Genomic DNA, 17,200 nt, shown 5'->3' with positions numbered 1-17,200 from the left:
TCCTTACTAACCATTTTATTGTTCTTTCCAGCCCAAAGTACTTTCTTTGCAGAGAAAAAAAACAGCAAATGAAGGTAGTAATTGACTAGCAATAGCTAGTCTTCCTTCATCTATAGTTATCCTTGCCCTATCCCTTCTTTGCCTGTTTACCCTCCAAAATAGGCTTTTAAAAATTTTGTTGTCCTCAATGGTCTTAGAACTCCTTATTCTTATAGTTCTATGATACATTTATATTCATCATTCCATACTTCGTCTCCCTGGCAATTTGTCAAAGGGTTGTTTCAAAGGGCTTATAGGCTGTGCTTAATTATCATTTAATTTATGTCCATCTGAGATGGCATTAACAGAAATGGCCATTAATTATGACATATTTAACAAGTGTTTCAAAAGATGTGACAGTTATTACATGTACTTATTACACTTTAACAGATCTGTGATTTTAGTAATTTGGGTACAGATGATTACAGCTCATTGTTTATGACTTATCCATGTTTCCCTGCACCAGAGAAGGGCAGAGAAACCATCTTGGTTTCAGTATACTCACTAATGGAACTGGCTAGCTGCCTGCCTCTCATGACTTGCTTAAACCATGTGACCAGCCTGTCTTTTCTTCCTAGTCACATTTTGCTGGCATTTACTTTTTTTATTTGGAATTCCTCGTTGCTTAGATGTTCGTGCTTGCTGTGTCCCCCATAAAATTCTGTCCTGGAGCCTCCTTGGGGTGTCACGGAGGTGATTCCTGAAGATTGTCCTAGTAAAAAAGCTTTTTACTACAGATGGTTCTGCAAGAGATTGAGTCCATTTTCTAAGGAGCAGGTTTTTTAAGGGAGAATCTCATCCTTAGGAGTCTAGCTCCTTGATGAGGAATTCTGGGGGGGGGTATGACAGCTGATGTATGTGAGTAATATACAATTTAGGTTGAATTTTGTTCCTGGTAATATTTAATTAGTTTAGTTAGTTACATGGCTGAATGTAGTATATTAAAGAAAAAAGAAAACACTTATTTTTTATTCTAAAATAAAGATCACATTTATTATCACAAGTTGCATAAAAACACAGACAGCTTTTACAAAAATGATTTTGATAGAAAAATATTTGAGTTTAAGTACAATGTGATATTGCAGGAAAACCACACACTATTGCTGTTCCTCCAGCTAAAGCTTCAAAGAAACTAAACATTTCATAACCAAATATCCATTATTTACCAAAACCCGTCTTTGGAAGTGAGTTCATTGTGTTTTCTTCACAAACCAAATCATTTACTCATTCAAGTTAAATTCCAGGGCTGTACAGCCCTTTGGTGTCATTATTATAGCACGTTAGTGAATAGTAGAATTCAGAGCTGAACAGGATCTTAGTGATCAACCAGTCCAACCTCCTCAATTTATAGTTAAGGAAACTGAGGCCCAGAGAAGAAATGATTTTCCCAGAACTAGGTTCTAGAACCCAGGTCTCCTAATTTGTTGGCAAATGTTCTTTTCCTTCTATCATCTAGACATGAAAAACCAAAGGATGCTAATGATTTCAGACATTCCTTAATTTGTGCTGAGAATTACATCAGGTGGGGAACATAGTATATTATCAATGGAACAGGATGAAAACTCATTGTCAAAGGTCACTTAGGTCAAAAACATTGGCTCAATGTGTCCTGTGTACCCCACCAACTATACTAAATATTAAGGAGCAACATGATGGTCTAATTTATAACAGATAAGCCTTTTCAGTATCTATCAGTGTTTTAGGTAATCTAGTACAACTAAAGAACATAAAAATATCCAGCCGACTTGGTGCTCAGAAGTTAAATAAAAACACGTGCTTATGTTACTGTTACTTTAGGGATACTCATTGTTTTTCTTTTTTGTTTCTTTTTATAAATATAAATGGTTTTATAATTAGCTGTCCATTTTAAAAGAATAATTTCTTTTCTTCTACTTGACAGAGTCTATGACAATTCAAAAGGTGAAAGGCTTGCTGTCTCGACTGCTCAAAGTTCCAATATCAGAACTCAAATTGTCCTATGAAAGCCCTAAAGTAAGTAGATTCAGCAAGATCCCAGTCAAATTGAGCCTCTCATTAGAGATTCAAATATACAACATATCTAACCAAAGTAGATATTATTTAGGATTCTGAAGGCAACTGACATTTAGTGGTATGAAGAGTATACTGAGCAGGGATTTATCTCATATCTTTTTAAACTTTTTTCCAATTTTAGATGGAAGGCAGAGAAATTGAACTAGAGAATGACCAACAGCCATTACAGTTTTACTCTGTTGAAAATGGAGATTGTATATTAGTACGATGGTAAAAATTCACCTGACTATTCAATGTGACTGCGGCCAAAAAGTCAACGATGGTAATGAATTTGTCAAACCATATTTCAGTGGAAGAAAAGATTGTTTCTAGCATTTGTATAATAGCTCTAATAAATACTTTGTGCCTATTTACTGGCTTTTTTGTATATTTATTTTTGTATATTTTATACTAATTTCTTCATAATACAACTTTACATAGAAAACCTAAATGTTAAGACTATTTTGACTATGTTGTTCAAAAAAAATTACCATCTACAAACAAGAATTCTGCATTTTCTCCTAGTAGACCTCACTATGAAAACTAAATGATACCATGTGGTTATGAATAACAACCAAGGAAAAGGCCACTTAAAGTGGGGGAGGCACACATTCCACTATTTTGCTAATTAAGTTAATGCTGCTATATTCCCTTCTGTTGTACTGTTTTAAGGACATTGGAAAAAATCATGCTTTTCATTTGGATTTGAGCCTAGAAATAATAAGAGAGTGTGTCATCTTCATGGAAGTTCAAATATAACTGAAATTCAGCTCTAGACATTACCTCAATTTTATGCAAATATTAGTTATGCCTGAGGTAAGCTATGATGATATAAATGCTCCCAGGAAATAGAAAAGTGAGGTTAATTCTTCTAGGGCATCAACTTATTCTTTAGAAAATTACTTCCCCATTATCACCAAAACCCTGAGGAATACTCTTACTTTTGACTGATATGGGAGATTTTTCTTAATAGGAACACTCGTAGCCCTTATCAACAGAAGCTGACCAAATTAGCACCCAATACTGTATGCCTGTTGAAAATATATAGGCTGAGGGGCAGCTAGGTGGTGCAGTGGATAGAGCACCGGCCCTGGAGTCAGGAATACCTGAGTTCAAATCCAGCCTCAATAATTACCTAGCTGTGTGGCCTTGGGCAAGCCATTTAACCCCATTTGCCTTGCAAAAACCTAAAAAAAAAAAAGAAAAGAAAAAGAAAATATATAGGCTGGGGCAGCTAAGTGGCGCAGTGGATGGAGTACTAGCCCTGGAGTCAGGAAGACCTGAGTTCAAATCCGAACCCAGACACTTACTAATTACCTAGCTGTGTGACTTTGGACATGTCACTTAACCCCACTGCCTTAAATAAAAATTTAAAAAATTATATAGGCTATAAACTTGGGTAACTACTAATATGCTAAGACATACTTTTAAAAACCAGAGTCCCAAACAGGGCAACATCTCCCTCTCCAGCTACCCACTAGATCTGTACTCACTCTTCAATAATCACAAGGGAGAACTGCCAGCACTTCATTCCCAGAGCAGGCAAGCTAATGATCACCATTTTAGCAGTTAAAACTGATTTCAGCAATTAGCCAAGTCATAACCCTAAAAGTGAGGGATTGATTATTAAACTCTAAGTAATCAAGTTTTGTTTTTTCTTTAAAGAAAAGGACTTTTTTTCCCCCCTTTATAATATGGTATGTTCAAAACTGCTTAAAAAGTTAATTTTTAGCAGATGCTTTTTTAAAAGGGGAACTTCTATGCAAATGTCAAGAAATATTCCATCAGTTATAGAAGAAAGCACCGCACCGACATAATGCCCCTTGAAAGAAATCTGGTTCCGTAGCATAACCTTGCATTTTTGTACACCTTCATGTTTTCTTCATCCAGGTCTTCAGATAGCCAGATTTAAATGATTATCATCATCTTGCCTCACACTTACAAGGATCCCCACATGCCTCCTTTAGCCTCCACAATTCTGTGAGTTCTTCTGGAGAATACTGAGGGGAAGAGAGCATCCCAGTTTCACAAGTCTTCTCACACAACCAAAGACTATCCTGTTTGTGGAAATAAAAAATACAGATATAAATATGGTATTATTACATACACACAAACCCACACACCAGATCACTAATACAGATAATATCCAATGTTTTACTACATTATAATCTTCAATTTCATTTTCAGATTTTATGGGAATACAGTCATTAAATGGCTAAATCTTCAGAACATGTTGTAAAAGGAATAGAAAACAATCACAAAGGAGAAAGAATTGGCTCTAGAGACAATAAAGATGTGATGAGTTTAAGAGACAGTGATAATGGGGTTTTGGAAGAACACTGAAAATTAAAAATTGGAATAGTGGATAACTACTAATCCTCATATGAAATAAAATGAAAACTGAAAATTTTTCTTAGGACAATTAAGTATGAAAAAATTTATATTTCAAATTAACAGAGGCAGAACTGGAATTCAGGAGATAGACTAAGATATTATTTACTTAGAGACATCTCCATGACAGTTTATAGGGAAAAAAAAGTTTTTATTCATAAATGACAGGACAGAAAATTTATAGAGGTTCAGGAACTGTTCATGACAGGATGCACCTGTACTCCCTCAGATTTGCTCACCTGGTGTCTCTTAGGCCCTATAGCTGCCATCCAAATGCCCATGCTCACATCTTCACCCTACAATGTGCCCACAAAGATCATAGACAAAAAACAGTTTTTAAAAAGGTCATGGTTCATATTTTATGAAAGTAATGAATTTGAGGTCAAAACCATAAGGTACATATTTTTTTTAAGGTTTTTGCAAGGCAAATGAGGTTAAGTGGCTTGCCCAAGGCCACACAGCTAGGTAATTATTAAGTGTCTGAGACCTGATTTCAACCCAGGTACTCCTGACTCCAGGGCCGGTGCTTTATCCACTGTGCCACCTAGCCGCCCCCTACATATTCTTTTAGTTTTTGTTTTATTCCCAATTTCTGTCTCTTTGTGTGAAATTCTAAATCCCATTACAGAATTGGATAGGAAGCTTGGCATCCACAATTTATAAAGAAGAGTGTAATGAATCTTAAAATTCTACAACAGTGGCCTTGAGAATAAAATCAGTTGACTAAGGAATCCCAAGCAAAGGAATAACATAAATTTTTACTCTACTACAATATTAAAACTAGAAGCAAATAAACACTCTTTTAAATAATCCCCATTCCAAGGAATAGTGAACTTCAGTTCAATTCTGCTATTCTATTGGGACAACATTTATAAATATAAGCTGAAAATATATAAAGTTTCAAGAAAGATTTAAATAAATCAATGGATACTGCTAAAGCTGTACCAGGATTATTATGGGGAAACTGAGTAGAGTTGGAAAAAATTTTAACATTTTGACATCAATCTCAAGACATACTACTAATTTACATTTATAGAGAGCTTTACTTAATGTACTCAGACTGACTTACTCAAGATCACATGGCTCTAAGGGGCAGGACTAACTAGGTGTTAAGACTCCTTGTTCAATAAATATTCCTACACTCCTGATAGTGCTAAGCAAACTACACTAGATAAAATTCAGTTTAAACCACTCTTAAATTTATCATGATCTTTACAAATTTTGCTTTACCTGATATGTCTTTAGTCTTTCTGAGTTGCTTGCTAGCCAGTGAACAATATCTTTGGAGATCACGTAGCCTGAGCCACATGCAAAGGCAGGATACGCAGGACTGGGGTACTCCAGTTCTTGCCACTTTCCTGTCCGGTCAACTGCCCAATTCAATCTGAAACTTAGATCAAAATAGCTACATCAGTTTCACGTGCTTACTGGACAGACAAACCATACTTACCACACTTCTCCCTCCATTTACTACCCCAACCCCAAACCACTAGGGATGAGGGATGATTCCCTTTTATATAAACAAAATTATAGTTAAGCAGCCTGTTTTCTTCGTTCCTCTTTCTCTACATTCATACCTGCAATACCTAACACAGCTTTTTATACACAGGTAGGTAATTTTTTAAAATGCTAAACATTGAATTTTATATGTGCAATATTGTTAGACTAAAGTTATCTAAATGATTTTAAGGGGGCTCTTTTGATACAAGAATGAGGGGGGAAAAAAAAGTCCAAAAACTCACTTAATGTGAAGTTTGTTCATTTGAAATTGACATCTTGGGAGGGGAGAAAGGGGAGGGGGTGGGGAGGGATTAGACTTATTTATTATCAAAAAGAATTTATTCAAAATTGCTTTTCTCTTCCCAACAGGCAGTAAAATATAGAAGCCTGTTATGTTTTACTTTTTTTAATTAAATTACAACTAGGAATAATTTAGTAGGGAAATTAAATTTCACAACCACATTTATTGTGAAAGTAGCATTACACATTTCACTTCAAAGTAATTATATTCAATTATTTGAAAATCAGTAGACTTTACTTACTTTCCCCACCAAGAATTTGGTCTGTCCAAGTTTTTGTGGGCAATTCTATTAAACACAGCTTCCAAATCTATGTAACAATCATCATCTGTCTTCAGCAACAAATCAAAGCTAGTTGTATCCACAGTCCTGGTGCCAACACATACAAACACATATACACACACACACACAAACAAAAATCAGTGACAATCTTATATAAAGAATATAGCAGTAAGATAATATGACAAGACTAGGAGAGAAGGCCTGATGGAGACCTAAATATTTTTTAATCCTTTTACACTGAAATGTCTTAAAAATATCATAATCTTATTAAGAGAATGACAGAAAGGAAACTAGAAAAATCAGAGTAAAGTTCTACCACCTAAAGGATGGCTGGATTGATATACCACTTCTGCCCCAAATTTATAGTTACACTAATGCTAGTGATTATAAATTTACTATCAATACTAACAACTGAACAAGGTCTACATTGTATATTTGATATAAGGGTAATGAATAAAGAAATGCTACCTATAAGGCTGACTCAAATTGTTCTTAAATGAGGTAACTGCTCAATTAGTAGTTAAAGGATCTCACAGTTTAAATGTGCACAAAATTCAAATTTTGCCCATGTAAATATCAGAGAAGCCTTTAAAATGTTATTTTATATCAGTTTCTGCAAAAAAGCAACATCCCTTTTATATTGAGTCCAGAATTAGACATTTAAGAATTTTTTAAATTTATTAAATTTTCTTCAGTAATCTATTTTAAAGTTACACTGTAACTTTTTGTATTTTTCAAAATACTTTAGTAAATTCCTCTTCAAATCTTGAACCTTCGAACAGTAAATGTCATAGTTAATGGCTCCTATAAATTGAAACATCTGATAGCTGCTGCAGAATGAGGGACTAATGCAAAGAAAATTTCAATTCCTGGGTCTTACAACTGTCTAACTTTGACCATTGCCATCCCCCAGATTCCTCACACTTAGTCATAACTGAGTCTGATCCATTAGTACCTGAAAAATTATATTCTATTGTCCACCCTCCACAGTATTTTCAGACACCTAAATTTGTAACCATCTTTGACTAGCAAATCGTGCCTTACACAAAATTTTTGTTTATCCCAAGTACTTTTGTACTCTGGGTCACATAGCAACCAACTGAGGTGCTGTTGAAGAACTAAGGGAAAAGAAAGGAAGAAATTTGGGTCTCAATGAAAAGAAAAGGAATAAAAGTTTAGGATTAGCTTTTGGGAAATTAAAGAGTTGTTTGGAATTTGAATTCCAATCACAGATCCACACATTGAGTCATCTAGTATACGATGTAAAAATGTATACGTAGTGCACAAATAGATCTGTATTTGGTACCAACAGTACCAAATGTTAAGAGTAAGCATCAGTTGGCTGAGGAATCCCAAGCAAAGGAATAACAAGATAACACTAGTACATACTGAAGATTATTACCACAATTGGGTTGTTAAAGGACAGTGAATCTAAATTTGGAATACTAGGACAATAAAGACAAATAGATCCTCTGGCTTTAAATTAAATTCCTTGCCTTCTTAGAGTGGGGGGGGGGGGGAAGTGCTGAATTTAAACATTCTGGAGCAAATTTAAATTTGTGAGCAGCAAAATAAATTACTGTATCAAGGTAGACACATACACAACTAAATTATGACCCTGAGGAGTACAAACACTCGATGTTCATCCTACTGACTTACATATGTTGGTGAGAATCTCCTCTCAATTCAATCTCCTTCCTTAACTTTTGTTTTGTTAATTTCTAATAATTTAATGGCTGATCTTCTGGAATGGTAATCCTTAAAAAAAAAAACTGAGGCAAAATTGATCTATTCCAGATGTCTGGAATATCACTCCCTGGGAACAAGACGATAAATCATAACCAGTCACAAAATATTTTATAACCTACCACCTGTAGAAATTCAGTAATTTTGCAGGAACATTTCGGTAGGTGTCTACAATGTCCACAAAAACAATGTCACCAAAGGTGCTGCTCTCTTTCTTCAATAAGGCATCCTCTTCATGGAGGTTACTGATGTGATCAACAAACCTTTCTGGGCGAGTCTGAAGGTTTTGTATAAGGGTGTCACCTTCTGAAAAGAAGGAATGAATGACAAGAGTGCGAGAGATTTACTACAAAAGTGAAAAAAAGCTAATAAGTAGTGATAATTGCTTTTCTTTCTATGTAGTATTATAGTTTAATAATAACAATGATAATAATAACTGACAATAATACTGGCTAGCATTCCTTCTGCTACTTACCTACATGCTAGGCTCTGCCTGTGCTAAGGACTTTCCATTTAGTATCTCTGTGGATCCTCACAACAACCCTGTGATGTAGGGGCTAATTATGATCCCCATTTTATATTTGAGGAAACTGGGGTCAAGAGAGGTTAAGTGACTTGCCTAGGGTCACACTGCAAGGAAGTGTCTAAGGCTAGATTTTTCCCTACTTTAGTTCCATCACTCTATCCACTCTTGACACCTTACTAAAGAGAAAACTGAGGTGTAAAGTGTGTGTCTGTGTCTATATATACATATAAATATAAAGCCATACAGCTATATTACTTAGCTCAGTCTTCCTGACTTCAAGTCCTGTCACCAATTATTCTCTACCCTCAGTTATCTTTATCTCAAAGTCTTACCATGGCACATCAAGAAACTAAAAAAAAAAAAAAAGCAAGTTAATTTTATTTTCAATTCATAGAATCATTATTGAATATTAGAAAGAGTACTACTCTAAGAGACAAAGTTTGGATTCTGAATCTTAATTTCCTTGTCTATAAAATGAAGAAGCTGAATTAAATGATCTTTCAACTCATAATTTCTACAATTCTATATCTATTTCTTTTAACTTTAAAAAATGAATGTGGATTATACAAGTTTGGTGGTTTTTTTTTTTAGTTTTTTACAAGGCAGTGGGATTAAGTGGCTTGCCCAAGGTCAGTCACACAGCTAAGTAATTATTATGTCTGAGACCAGATTTGAACTCAGATCCCCCTGACTCCGGGAGCGGTGTCCACTGTGTCCCTAGCTGCCCCGATTATACAAGTTTTTAGGAGAGGAGATAAAAGTTATAAGAAACAAAAATCACAGTAGAGGTCTATACCCTGAAGAGATTTTGAAAAAGGGTAAAAGCACGACCTGTACAAAAATATTCATGGCAGCTCTGTTCATGGTGGCAAAGAATTGGCAATCAAGTAAATGTCCTTCAATTGGGGAATGGCTTAGCAAACTGTGGTATATGTATGTCATGGAACACTATTGTTCTATTAGAAACCAGGAGGGATGGGATTTCAGGGAAGCCTGGAGGGATTTGCATGAACTGATGCTGAGTTAGATGAGCAGAACCAGAAAGACATTATACACCTTAACAGTGACATAGGGGTGATGATCAACCATGGACTTACTCATACCAGCAGGGCAACAATCAGGCACAAATTTGGGATATCTGTGATGGAGAATACCATCTGTATACTGAGAAAGAATTGTGGAGTTTGAACAAAGACCAAAGACTATTACTTTTGAGTAAAAAAAAAAAAATTATGTAATTCTGCTATATCTCATACGGTATGTTTCTTCCTTAAGGATATGATTTCTCTCTCATCATATTCAACTTAGATTAATGCATACCATGGAAACAATGTAAAGACTAACAAACTGCTTTCTGTGGGGGTGATGGGGAGGGAAGCAAGACTGGGGGGAAATTGTGAAATTCAAAATAAACAGAATCTTTCAAAAGAAAAAAAGTCACAGTAGAGATATTAAAATTCCAAAAACTGAAAGTGAGTTTAGAGGGGGTGTTTTTTTTAAAATTCTGTTCTAAATTCTTTTTTTAGACACTATAAAGCATATCTATCTTGAGCTTTTGATTATTCACGAAATAAAATGTCAGCCTAAACCTAATTTCTGCCAAACTATTTTCCAATTTTTCCCAACAAAACTGGTCAAATGGGAGGCACATCCCCTAGTAATTTATGTATTTAAGTCTATCCAACACTGGTGATGTTTTCAATTGTTCCTTCTTATTTAACCTATTTTACTGATATATTAACTTTTTAAAAGCCTGTATCAAATACATTAATGATTACTACTTTATGATATAGTTTTCATAGTATTACTATTTTTATTATATTGGTATGATCCAACCATAAGCATTGTTATCTATTCGATTATTTTTCCCCCTTATTTTTATAGTGTTTTGTAATTATACTTATATAACTCCTACGTGTATATTGGCAGGTTAACAAGTATTTTACGTATTTTGTTGGACTTTTTTTTGCAATGAAATTTCTTGTTAGTATTTTCCTGACTTTTTTAAAATCAATATTTTATAGAAATGCTGATGATTTTTATGAATTCATTTGGTATCCTGTTCCCTTGCTGCAACTATTGTCTTTTTTCCTTATTTAAGGCAGTGGGGTTAAGTGACTCGCCCAAGGTCACACAACTAGGCAATTAGTTAATGTCTGAGGCCAAATTTGAACTCAAGTCCTCCTGACTCCAGGGTCAGTGCTCTATCCAGTGCACCACTTAGCTGCTCATTCTCAAGGGAAACTTTAGACTAAGAAGCTACAAACTTGCTTTCAGTGAATCTGTTGCTCACTTTGCACAATGTAGGTGTGATGGAAAAACTAAATGTAAATGAAATTAAAAATTAAATGTATTTGAGTAGTCCTAGGAAATGAAAGGTAAATCATTTTGTAAACTAAATGACTTCCTCTCATCTAGAATATAGTGTTATATCATGCTTTCTTAAAGCAGTATTTCCCTCCTGGTGTTCTATGGAACTCAAGATGCTCTAGAAGGAAAGAATGGAAGCAGGAAAGTTGAACACATTCTGGAGATAGAAAAATAAAAGCCTTGTGTCCAAAGAAGGAAAAAAAGTTGGGGATAGGATGAAAATGGTCTCATATATCTGGTTGCATCACAATATGCAAGGTGAGCAATGAATGTATTGCCATGGCAGGTTTGATAAGTCCTGCCACCAAAAAATAACAAGACTGAGGGGCACAATGATGGTGGGTAAGGCCTAAGTATTGCCACAAGCCATAGACTTGACTGCGACCCAACCTGGTCAAAATGACTTGCATGAGAAAACCGGAATTGGAGAGCAGATGTCCTGAGAATATAGGCAGCAGCCAAAAGCTCTGGAAAGAGAGAGAATCAGTCCGGTATTAACCTTCCTCCTGTTTCTTAAGTGAGGCTCAGTTCTCTGGGCAGAACTGAAGCTACTCCCAAACATAAAAATGCTTCATACTCTTAAATTACAGAAGTCATAGAGCAATTTTTTAAAAATTAAGAAATTTAAATCGGTTCTATTTTCTTTCAAAATTTCCCATACTCCCTTCACCCTGAGGGTTTTCTATGTCCAAGGATAGGTAATTCTAGGGTTGAATCAATACAATTCAAGGCCAGATAGTAATTCTAGGGTTGAATCAATACAATTCAAGGCCAGATACTTCTAGGAAAATGACAAAGCAAGGCAAATCCTGTAATAGTTTAATATTATGCTATCTGCTTTAACATCACTAAGTAAATTTCACCTTAATGCTTGAGTTATTTTACTCTTCAAAGAAAAATATCCTCAATGTGTAAAATATAACTAAAAAAAGTTTCTTCCTCTCCATGATAACAATAGAGCTAAGTGCCAGGAGTCAAGGGCAAAGAGTAACAGGATCCCTGCAAAGACAACAAAAATCAGCCAGAGTTACCCTAGATCTTTCCCCCCATGTCCCTCAAAAACACATAAATAAGTAAGTAAACTAATTTTTAAAACATAGCAATAAAATAAAGGGGAAAGCAACAGGTTAGGAGGAATCTGGGCAAATCATCTTTATACACAATTTGAGACAGTCATAAAGAGGACAATGAATCTTTGTTTTTAGGTGGTTTCATTCTTAATATGGATAAAAAGACCTGATGTTTTCTTATTTCACAAATTTGATCATTTGGGAGATACTTCAGAGGTTCTCTCAACAACTATCTCAAAGACATGGAAAGGTCTCTTTACATCACAGGGCGCCAATGCCCCAGAGAGGTAGCTGTGTGGGCCGCGACAGAATCCCATGGTACAGGACAGCAGGACAGCACTTTTTTCCCTCTGAGTCCCTTAAGTGGTGAGTGTTTTAGGAAAACCCTTCAACTTCCTCACAGTTTAACTACAGAACTAATCCAGTCAACCTCTTCAGGACAATCTAAGGAAGGAGGCTTCTTCTCTCCCTGGCAGTCTGTCTACTGCAGAGAAGCCTGTGCTGGGAGGAAGGGCCCAATGCATAGATCCAGCTTTATAATATATGAGGAAATTCTTTAAACACTAATTCACTCATAACATTGGCATCATTATACTCCCTCCCATCTTTTCCCCATGGGACACTGGGGAGGTAACATGAGAATGGGAATAAAGGTAGCAGCCCTCTAGAAGAGCTTCTCAGACAAGTCTGTATATGCCCACTTCATTTCATGTTGTCCAAAACATGGCCCTATGACAGGGAAAGCCTGGCAGAATGAAAGGTCTCCAAACATGGTGTACAATACGAGGTCCACTATGGTTAATCTCAGCAATCCTTCTCTGACCTTTTATAATCATTGACAAAACAACGACCCCCCCAGTCCAAGAACCCTTCAGAAGGGATTGTACTGATTGGAATTCTGGCAACACTAAGCAGCCCTTGCTCATCACTTTCAGTTTTATAATATATATAATATATTATAACATATTATAATATATGATATATTATAATATATATTATAATATAATATACAATATAATATATAATGTATATATAGAATACTGCTAATATATATATATTAGCAGTATTCTTCTTTTCTTGACCACAAAGAGGATACAAGGGAACAGAAATTCATCTCTTAAAACACACACACACACACACACACACACACACACAAAACTATCACAAAATGTGACAATTTTCTCCAAATAATGTCTTAGTATTGGACTAATAATACTCTTGACCCTGAACTCTTAAAAGATGATTCTGAAACTTGTAATCTATACTGTAGGAAGAAGAGAAAAGATTCAAAGAAAGAGGCAACAGTGGGAGGTATAGTCTAAGCCTCATTTTTCCCCACTGACCTAATCCAAGGGCGGGTAATGGAATATGGCCCAAGTCCCCTAAAAACATGTTGGAAGAAGAGGTTTTCATCCATTTCTTTTCCACCAACCAACACAGGAGATACTCAAATCTAGAAAAAATGTTGTCCTGTCTCATTTCCTGCTGAAAAGATAAGCGAGTGGCAAGAATGGCTTCCCCCAAAAGCTTCTCATTTATCTTTAAAAACTACTTTATGACTCTAGGTGGTGTGAGTTAAGCCCAAGAAATACAATAGGTTTTTTCATTTGTTTGGCCTGTACACTTACCCTGAATTGTATAAATAAAGCCTCCTGCTATTCCCTCTACACCTTCCAAGAATTCATAAGGCAATGCTCCCTCACCAGCCTAGAAAAAAAGAATTGAATAAAGACAATGAAACACTCACTATGTTTCATTATAAGGAATTATCCATATTTTAAAAAGTACTTGGCAAAAGAGCAGAATATTTCTGCAAAGCAAACATTTTTGAAGTTCATGAGGCAACAAGATGAATGACTATTACTATGACTATATATATATATATATATAGATATATATAGATATATATATAGATATATAGATATATATATTTATGTTTCTTCATCTGAATGGAGTACTATACCACTATACCGCAGGCATTGTAAGTCTCTTTCTGGGGCCTCAGAGTCACACTGTCTTGTTTTTGTTATTGCCAAAGTCCAAAACTGAATGCCACTGAGCTTCCATCCCCAACAGCATTTTTGTGTTTTCAATAACTCAAACTTTTGTTTTCTCTTACAGTAAAAATTTCCACAAAGCTAGACTATAAGACATGTTCAAAGCTTTAGGTAAGATCAGATTACCAACTGTTGGCAACCTTGTCTTAGCACAAAAATGCTAAGGAAGAGTGTTGCTAAAGAAACGAGTTAAGGTTGATGTTAAGAGATGCAGATTTTGCATCCACAAAAAACCTAGAATACATAGAAAAACTCACAGCTTTGTCTGAGGCTTGTTGTTCAAATTATTTTTGATAGGCACATTAACTTTGGATTCAACTTTATACATCTTCAATTACTGAGGAAGCATGAGAAAATGCCTTTTCGAGGTGGCAGAATTCAGGAATACATGGTAGAACTCTTTGGCCTAAGGGAGATTTCCCTTGAAATAAGGAACTGGGTTCAAATTCCATTTCTGATATGGACTAGTTGTGTGACTTTGGGCAAGACATTTAATTTCTAAGTGCATTCAGAAAATTTTTAGTATTTCTGGGACTTAATTCTTAGGACTTCTTTCCTCTGGCTAAGTCATAGACAATCTAGGTATTTGTGTATTTTAAAGTTTTCTTGATTTATCATTTACTCCCTAAATTTCTATACTTAATAAAATTAAGGAAATAAAATTAAAGTTTTTAATTTATTAAACCTGTCAAAGTCCTAAATTTCCAAATTCGCTGAGCAATGTTGAAGCACACAGTCTTTATTTTAGATTTTCTTGTCAAGTGCTATATTTTAAATGAAATATAACTAGCTTGGTAAGTCAGAAAATGAAGATTATGAACAGCAATGAGTTAGGATTCATAAAGATTTTCATGTGAAAAACTTTGGGAAACGGAGGCATTTTTCCACTCAGAGAATTCACTAACACAAAGACATTTTCTACTAAGGTAGTATATTTATTGTATTTGAATTTATCAAGTAACGTGTGACAGCTATGTTTTTAACCTTTCAGGTCTTTATGCTATAGTGATCCCTATATTTATAGCGATTATTAGACATGTTCTTTTTTTAATTGTTTTTTGCAAGGCAATGGGGTTAAGTGGCCCACCTAAGATCACAGAGCTAGGTAATTATTGTGTGTCTGAGACCAGATTTGAACTCATATCCTCCTGAATCCAGGGCCAGTTCTATCCACTGCCCACCTAATTGCTCCAGACATGTTCTAACACAGAATACTATTTCCTAATGAAAGGATCTGTGCAAAAAGGAAAATAATTAATTAGGTGGCGTAACTTGTAACTTTTTCTAAATCTAAAAAGTAGGACTTACTGTAATGATTCTGAGGACTCCGCCTCCATCATTCACTGTTACTTTGTGAAGATTCCTGGATACAAGACCTTGGAGATCCTGGCTCTCCCACACGATCGTGCCTTCAAAACTCTGTTTTGTTTTTTTAAAAAGAAAGCATAAACTTCTAGATTGAACTTCACAAAGAAAAAAGTATTCTAAAGAGATTAATTTGTGACTTTAAATAATCTAGGCATAATTAAAAGAAAAACCTTGGAAAAGATTGTGGATTGTGCAAATTTTCTAAAAGATATCCATCCATTTCTTTTTACTTCAATCATATTATATTTAAATTTTCCAAACATACCCCATACATTTCCTTATCCTTTTTTTTTTGGCTTTTGCAAGGCAATGGGGTTAAGTGACTTGCCCAAGGTCACACGGCTAGGTAATTATTATATGTCTGAAGTCAGATTTGAACTCAGGTCCACTGTGCCATCTAGCTGCCCCAATTTCCTTATCTTCTTAAAGAGGATGTTGAATAGTACGTCTTTTGTATGATGAAGGATGATTATGAAAATCAGTTGTTATTTATTTTTATATACTTTTTTCCCCACACTCTCTTCAGAGAAGATCTCAAGTGTCAGTAAAAAAAAAAGGAGGCAATTTTATCAAGAAGTTTGCTATTCTCCTAGGCCTCAGACATCCTCTCTCCCTCTTCCCATTCTTCTCTCTGATGAAGAACTGGTCCTTTTGGCCAAGACTAGCCCTTCTATATGCACCCTTGATTCTAGCACTCTCAATCTTCTCCGGCAGACTGAAACGTAGTAATAAATTTTTTTAAGACTGACAAGAAGCATTAGAAGAAGTTATCACAATAAGATTTCAGCTCCTCCTCCAAAACAGGTATATACACAGATAAGTATAAAATAAGTCTCTAGTTGTTTGAGGTGAAACAAAACAGTCCTTTTTTAATATTGAAAATAGTTTTCATTTTTATGCTGAGCAAATGTGAAATTAGACTAAGCAGTATTTTAAGTGGCACATGCTGCAATTTTCATTTAACTTTGACCCCATACTGAGATTTATGCCTCAGTGAGTTACACAATGAAAACATTCAAGAGATCTGCTTCCTTGACAAGCCGTACTGCCGACAAATCACCCTGGCAGGTTAGTAAGCAAACACCCCAGGAGGGAATAATATAATGGATAGGGGCAGCTAGGTGGTACAGTGGATAAAGCACCGGCCCTGGAGTCAGGAGTACCTGGGTTCAAATCCGGTCTCAGACGCTTAATAATTACCTAGCCGTGTGGCCTTGGGCAAGCCACTTAACCCCATTTGCCTTGCAAAAACCATATATATATATATATATATATATATATTAATAATTCCTTCTCTAACATAGAAGAAAGTAACCTGTTTGTTACTCAGTTATTTAATCTCTGCTGACTCTATCCATACAAACTGTTCATAACTATTCTTCAGTGGAAAATCTCAATGCAGCAAAGTCATAAATCATCCTTAAAATTTAACATCCTACATTGTAGTTTCAACAAGAATATAAGTGGATTTGTAAAAGAAAACTCTTTTTTACAGCAATAATATTACTAGACACGTCTAAG

The 17,200-nt window shown here is 35.2% G+C and overlaps 2 protein-coding genes across 3 annotated transcripts in view; one reads left to right on the top strand and one right to left on the bottom strand.

The window, feature by feature from the left end:
* TBCE (tubulin folding cofactor E) overlaps positions 1-3,198 on the top strand; it is a 98,838-nt gene extending 95,640 nt beyond the window's left edge. Inside the window, exons 16-17 of one of the 2 annotated variants that reach the window (XM_074222977.1) lie at positions 1,940-2,031; positions 2,213-3,198. In XM_074222977.1, coding sequence (XP_074079078.1) covers positions 1,940-2,031; positions 2,213-2,305 — 185 coding nt within the window. In that variant the 3' untranslated portion in view covers positions 2,306-3,198. Of the gene's footprint in view, positions 1-1,939 lie in introns of both variants that reach the window. The other variant, XM_074222976.1, reaches the window with a different exon arrangement.
* The window catches only part of B3GALNT2 (beta-1,3-N-acetylgalactosaminyltransferase 2), a 38,880-nt gene continuing 22,674 nt past the window's right edge, over positions 995-17,200 (bottom strand). The window contains exons 6-12 of the mRNA XM_074222978.1: positions 15,620-15,730; positions 13,883-13,961; positions 8,411-8,594; positions 6,504-6,629; positions 5,692-5,851; positions 4,701-4,757; positions 995-4,127 (exon numbers count right to left, since the gene is read on the bottom strand). Coding sequence (XP_074079079.1) covers positions 3,993-4,127; positions 4,701-4,757; positions 5,692-5,851; positions 6,504-6,629; positions 8,411-8,594; positions 13,883-13,961; positions 15,620-15,730 — 852 coding nt within the window. The 3' untranslated portion in view covers positions 995-3,992. The remainder of the gene's footprint in view (positions 4,128-4,700; positions 4,758-5,691; positions 5,852-6,503; positions 6,630-8,410; positions 8,595-13,882; positions 13,962-15,619; positions 15,731-17,200) is intronic.

Source organism: Macrotis lagotis, chromosome 2 (genome assembly GCF_037893015.1).
Source record: "Macrotis lagotis isolate mMagLag1 chromosome 2, bilby.v1.9.chrom.fasta, whole genome shotgun sequence".
NCBI lineage: Eukaryota > Metazoa > Chordata > Mammalia > Peramelemorphia > Peramelidae > Macrotis > Macrotis lagotis.
Note: the sequence above shows the minus strand (reverse complement) of the source record. Positions and strands in the feature narration are given on the sequence as shown.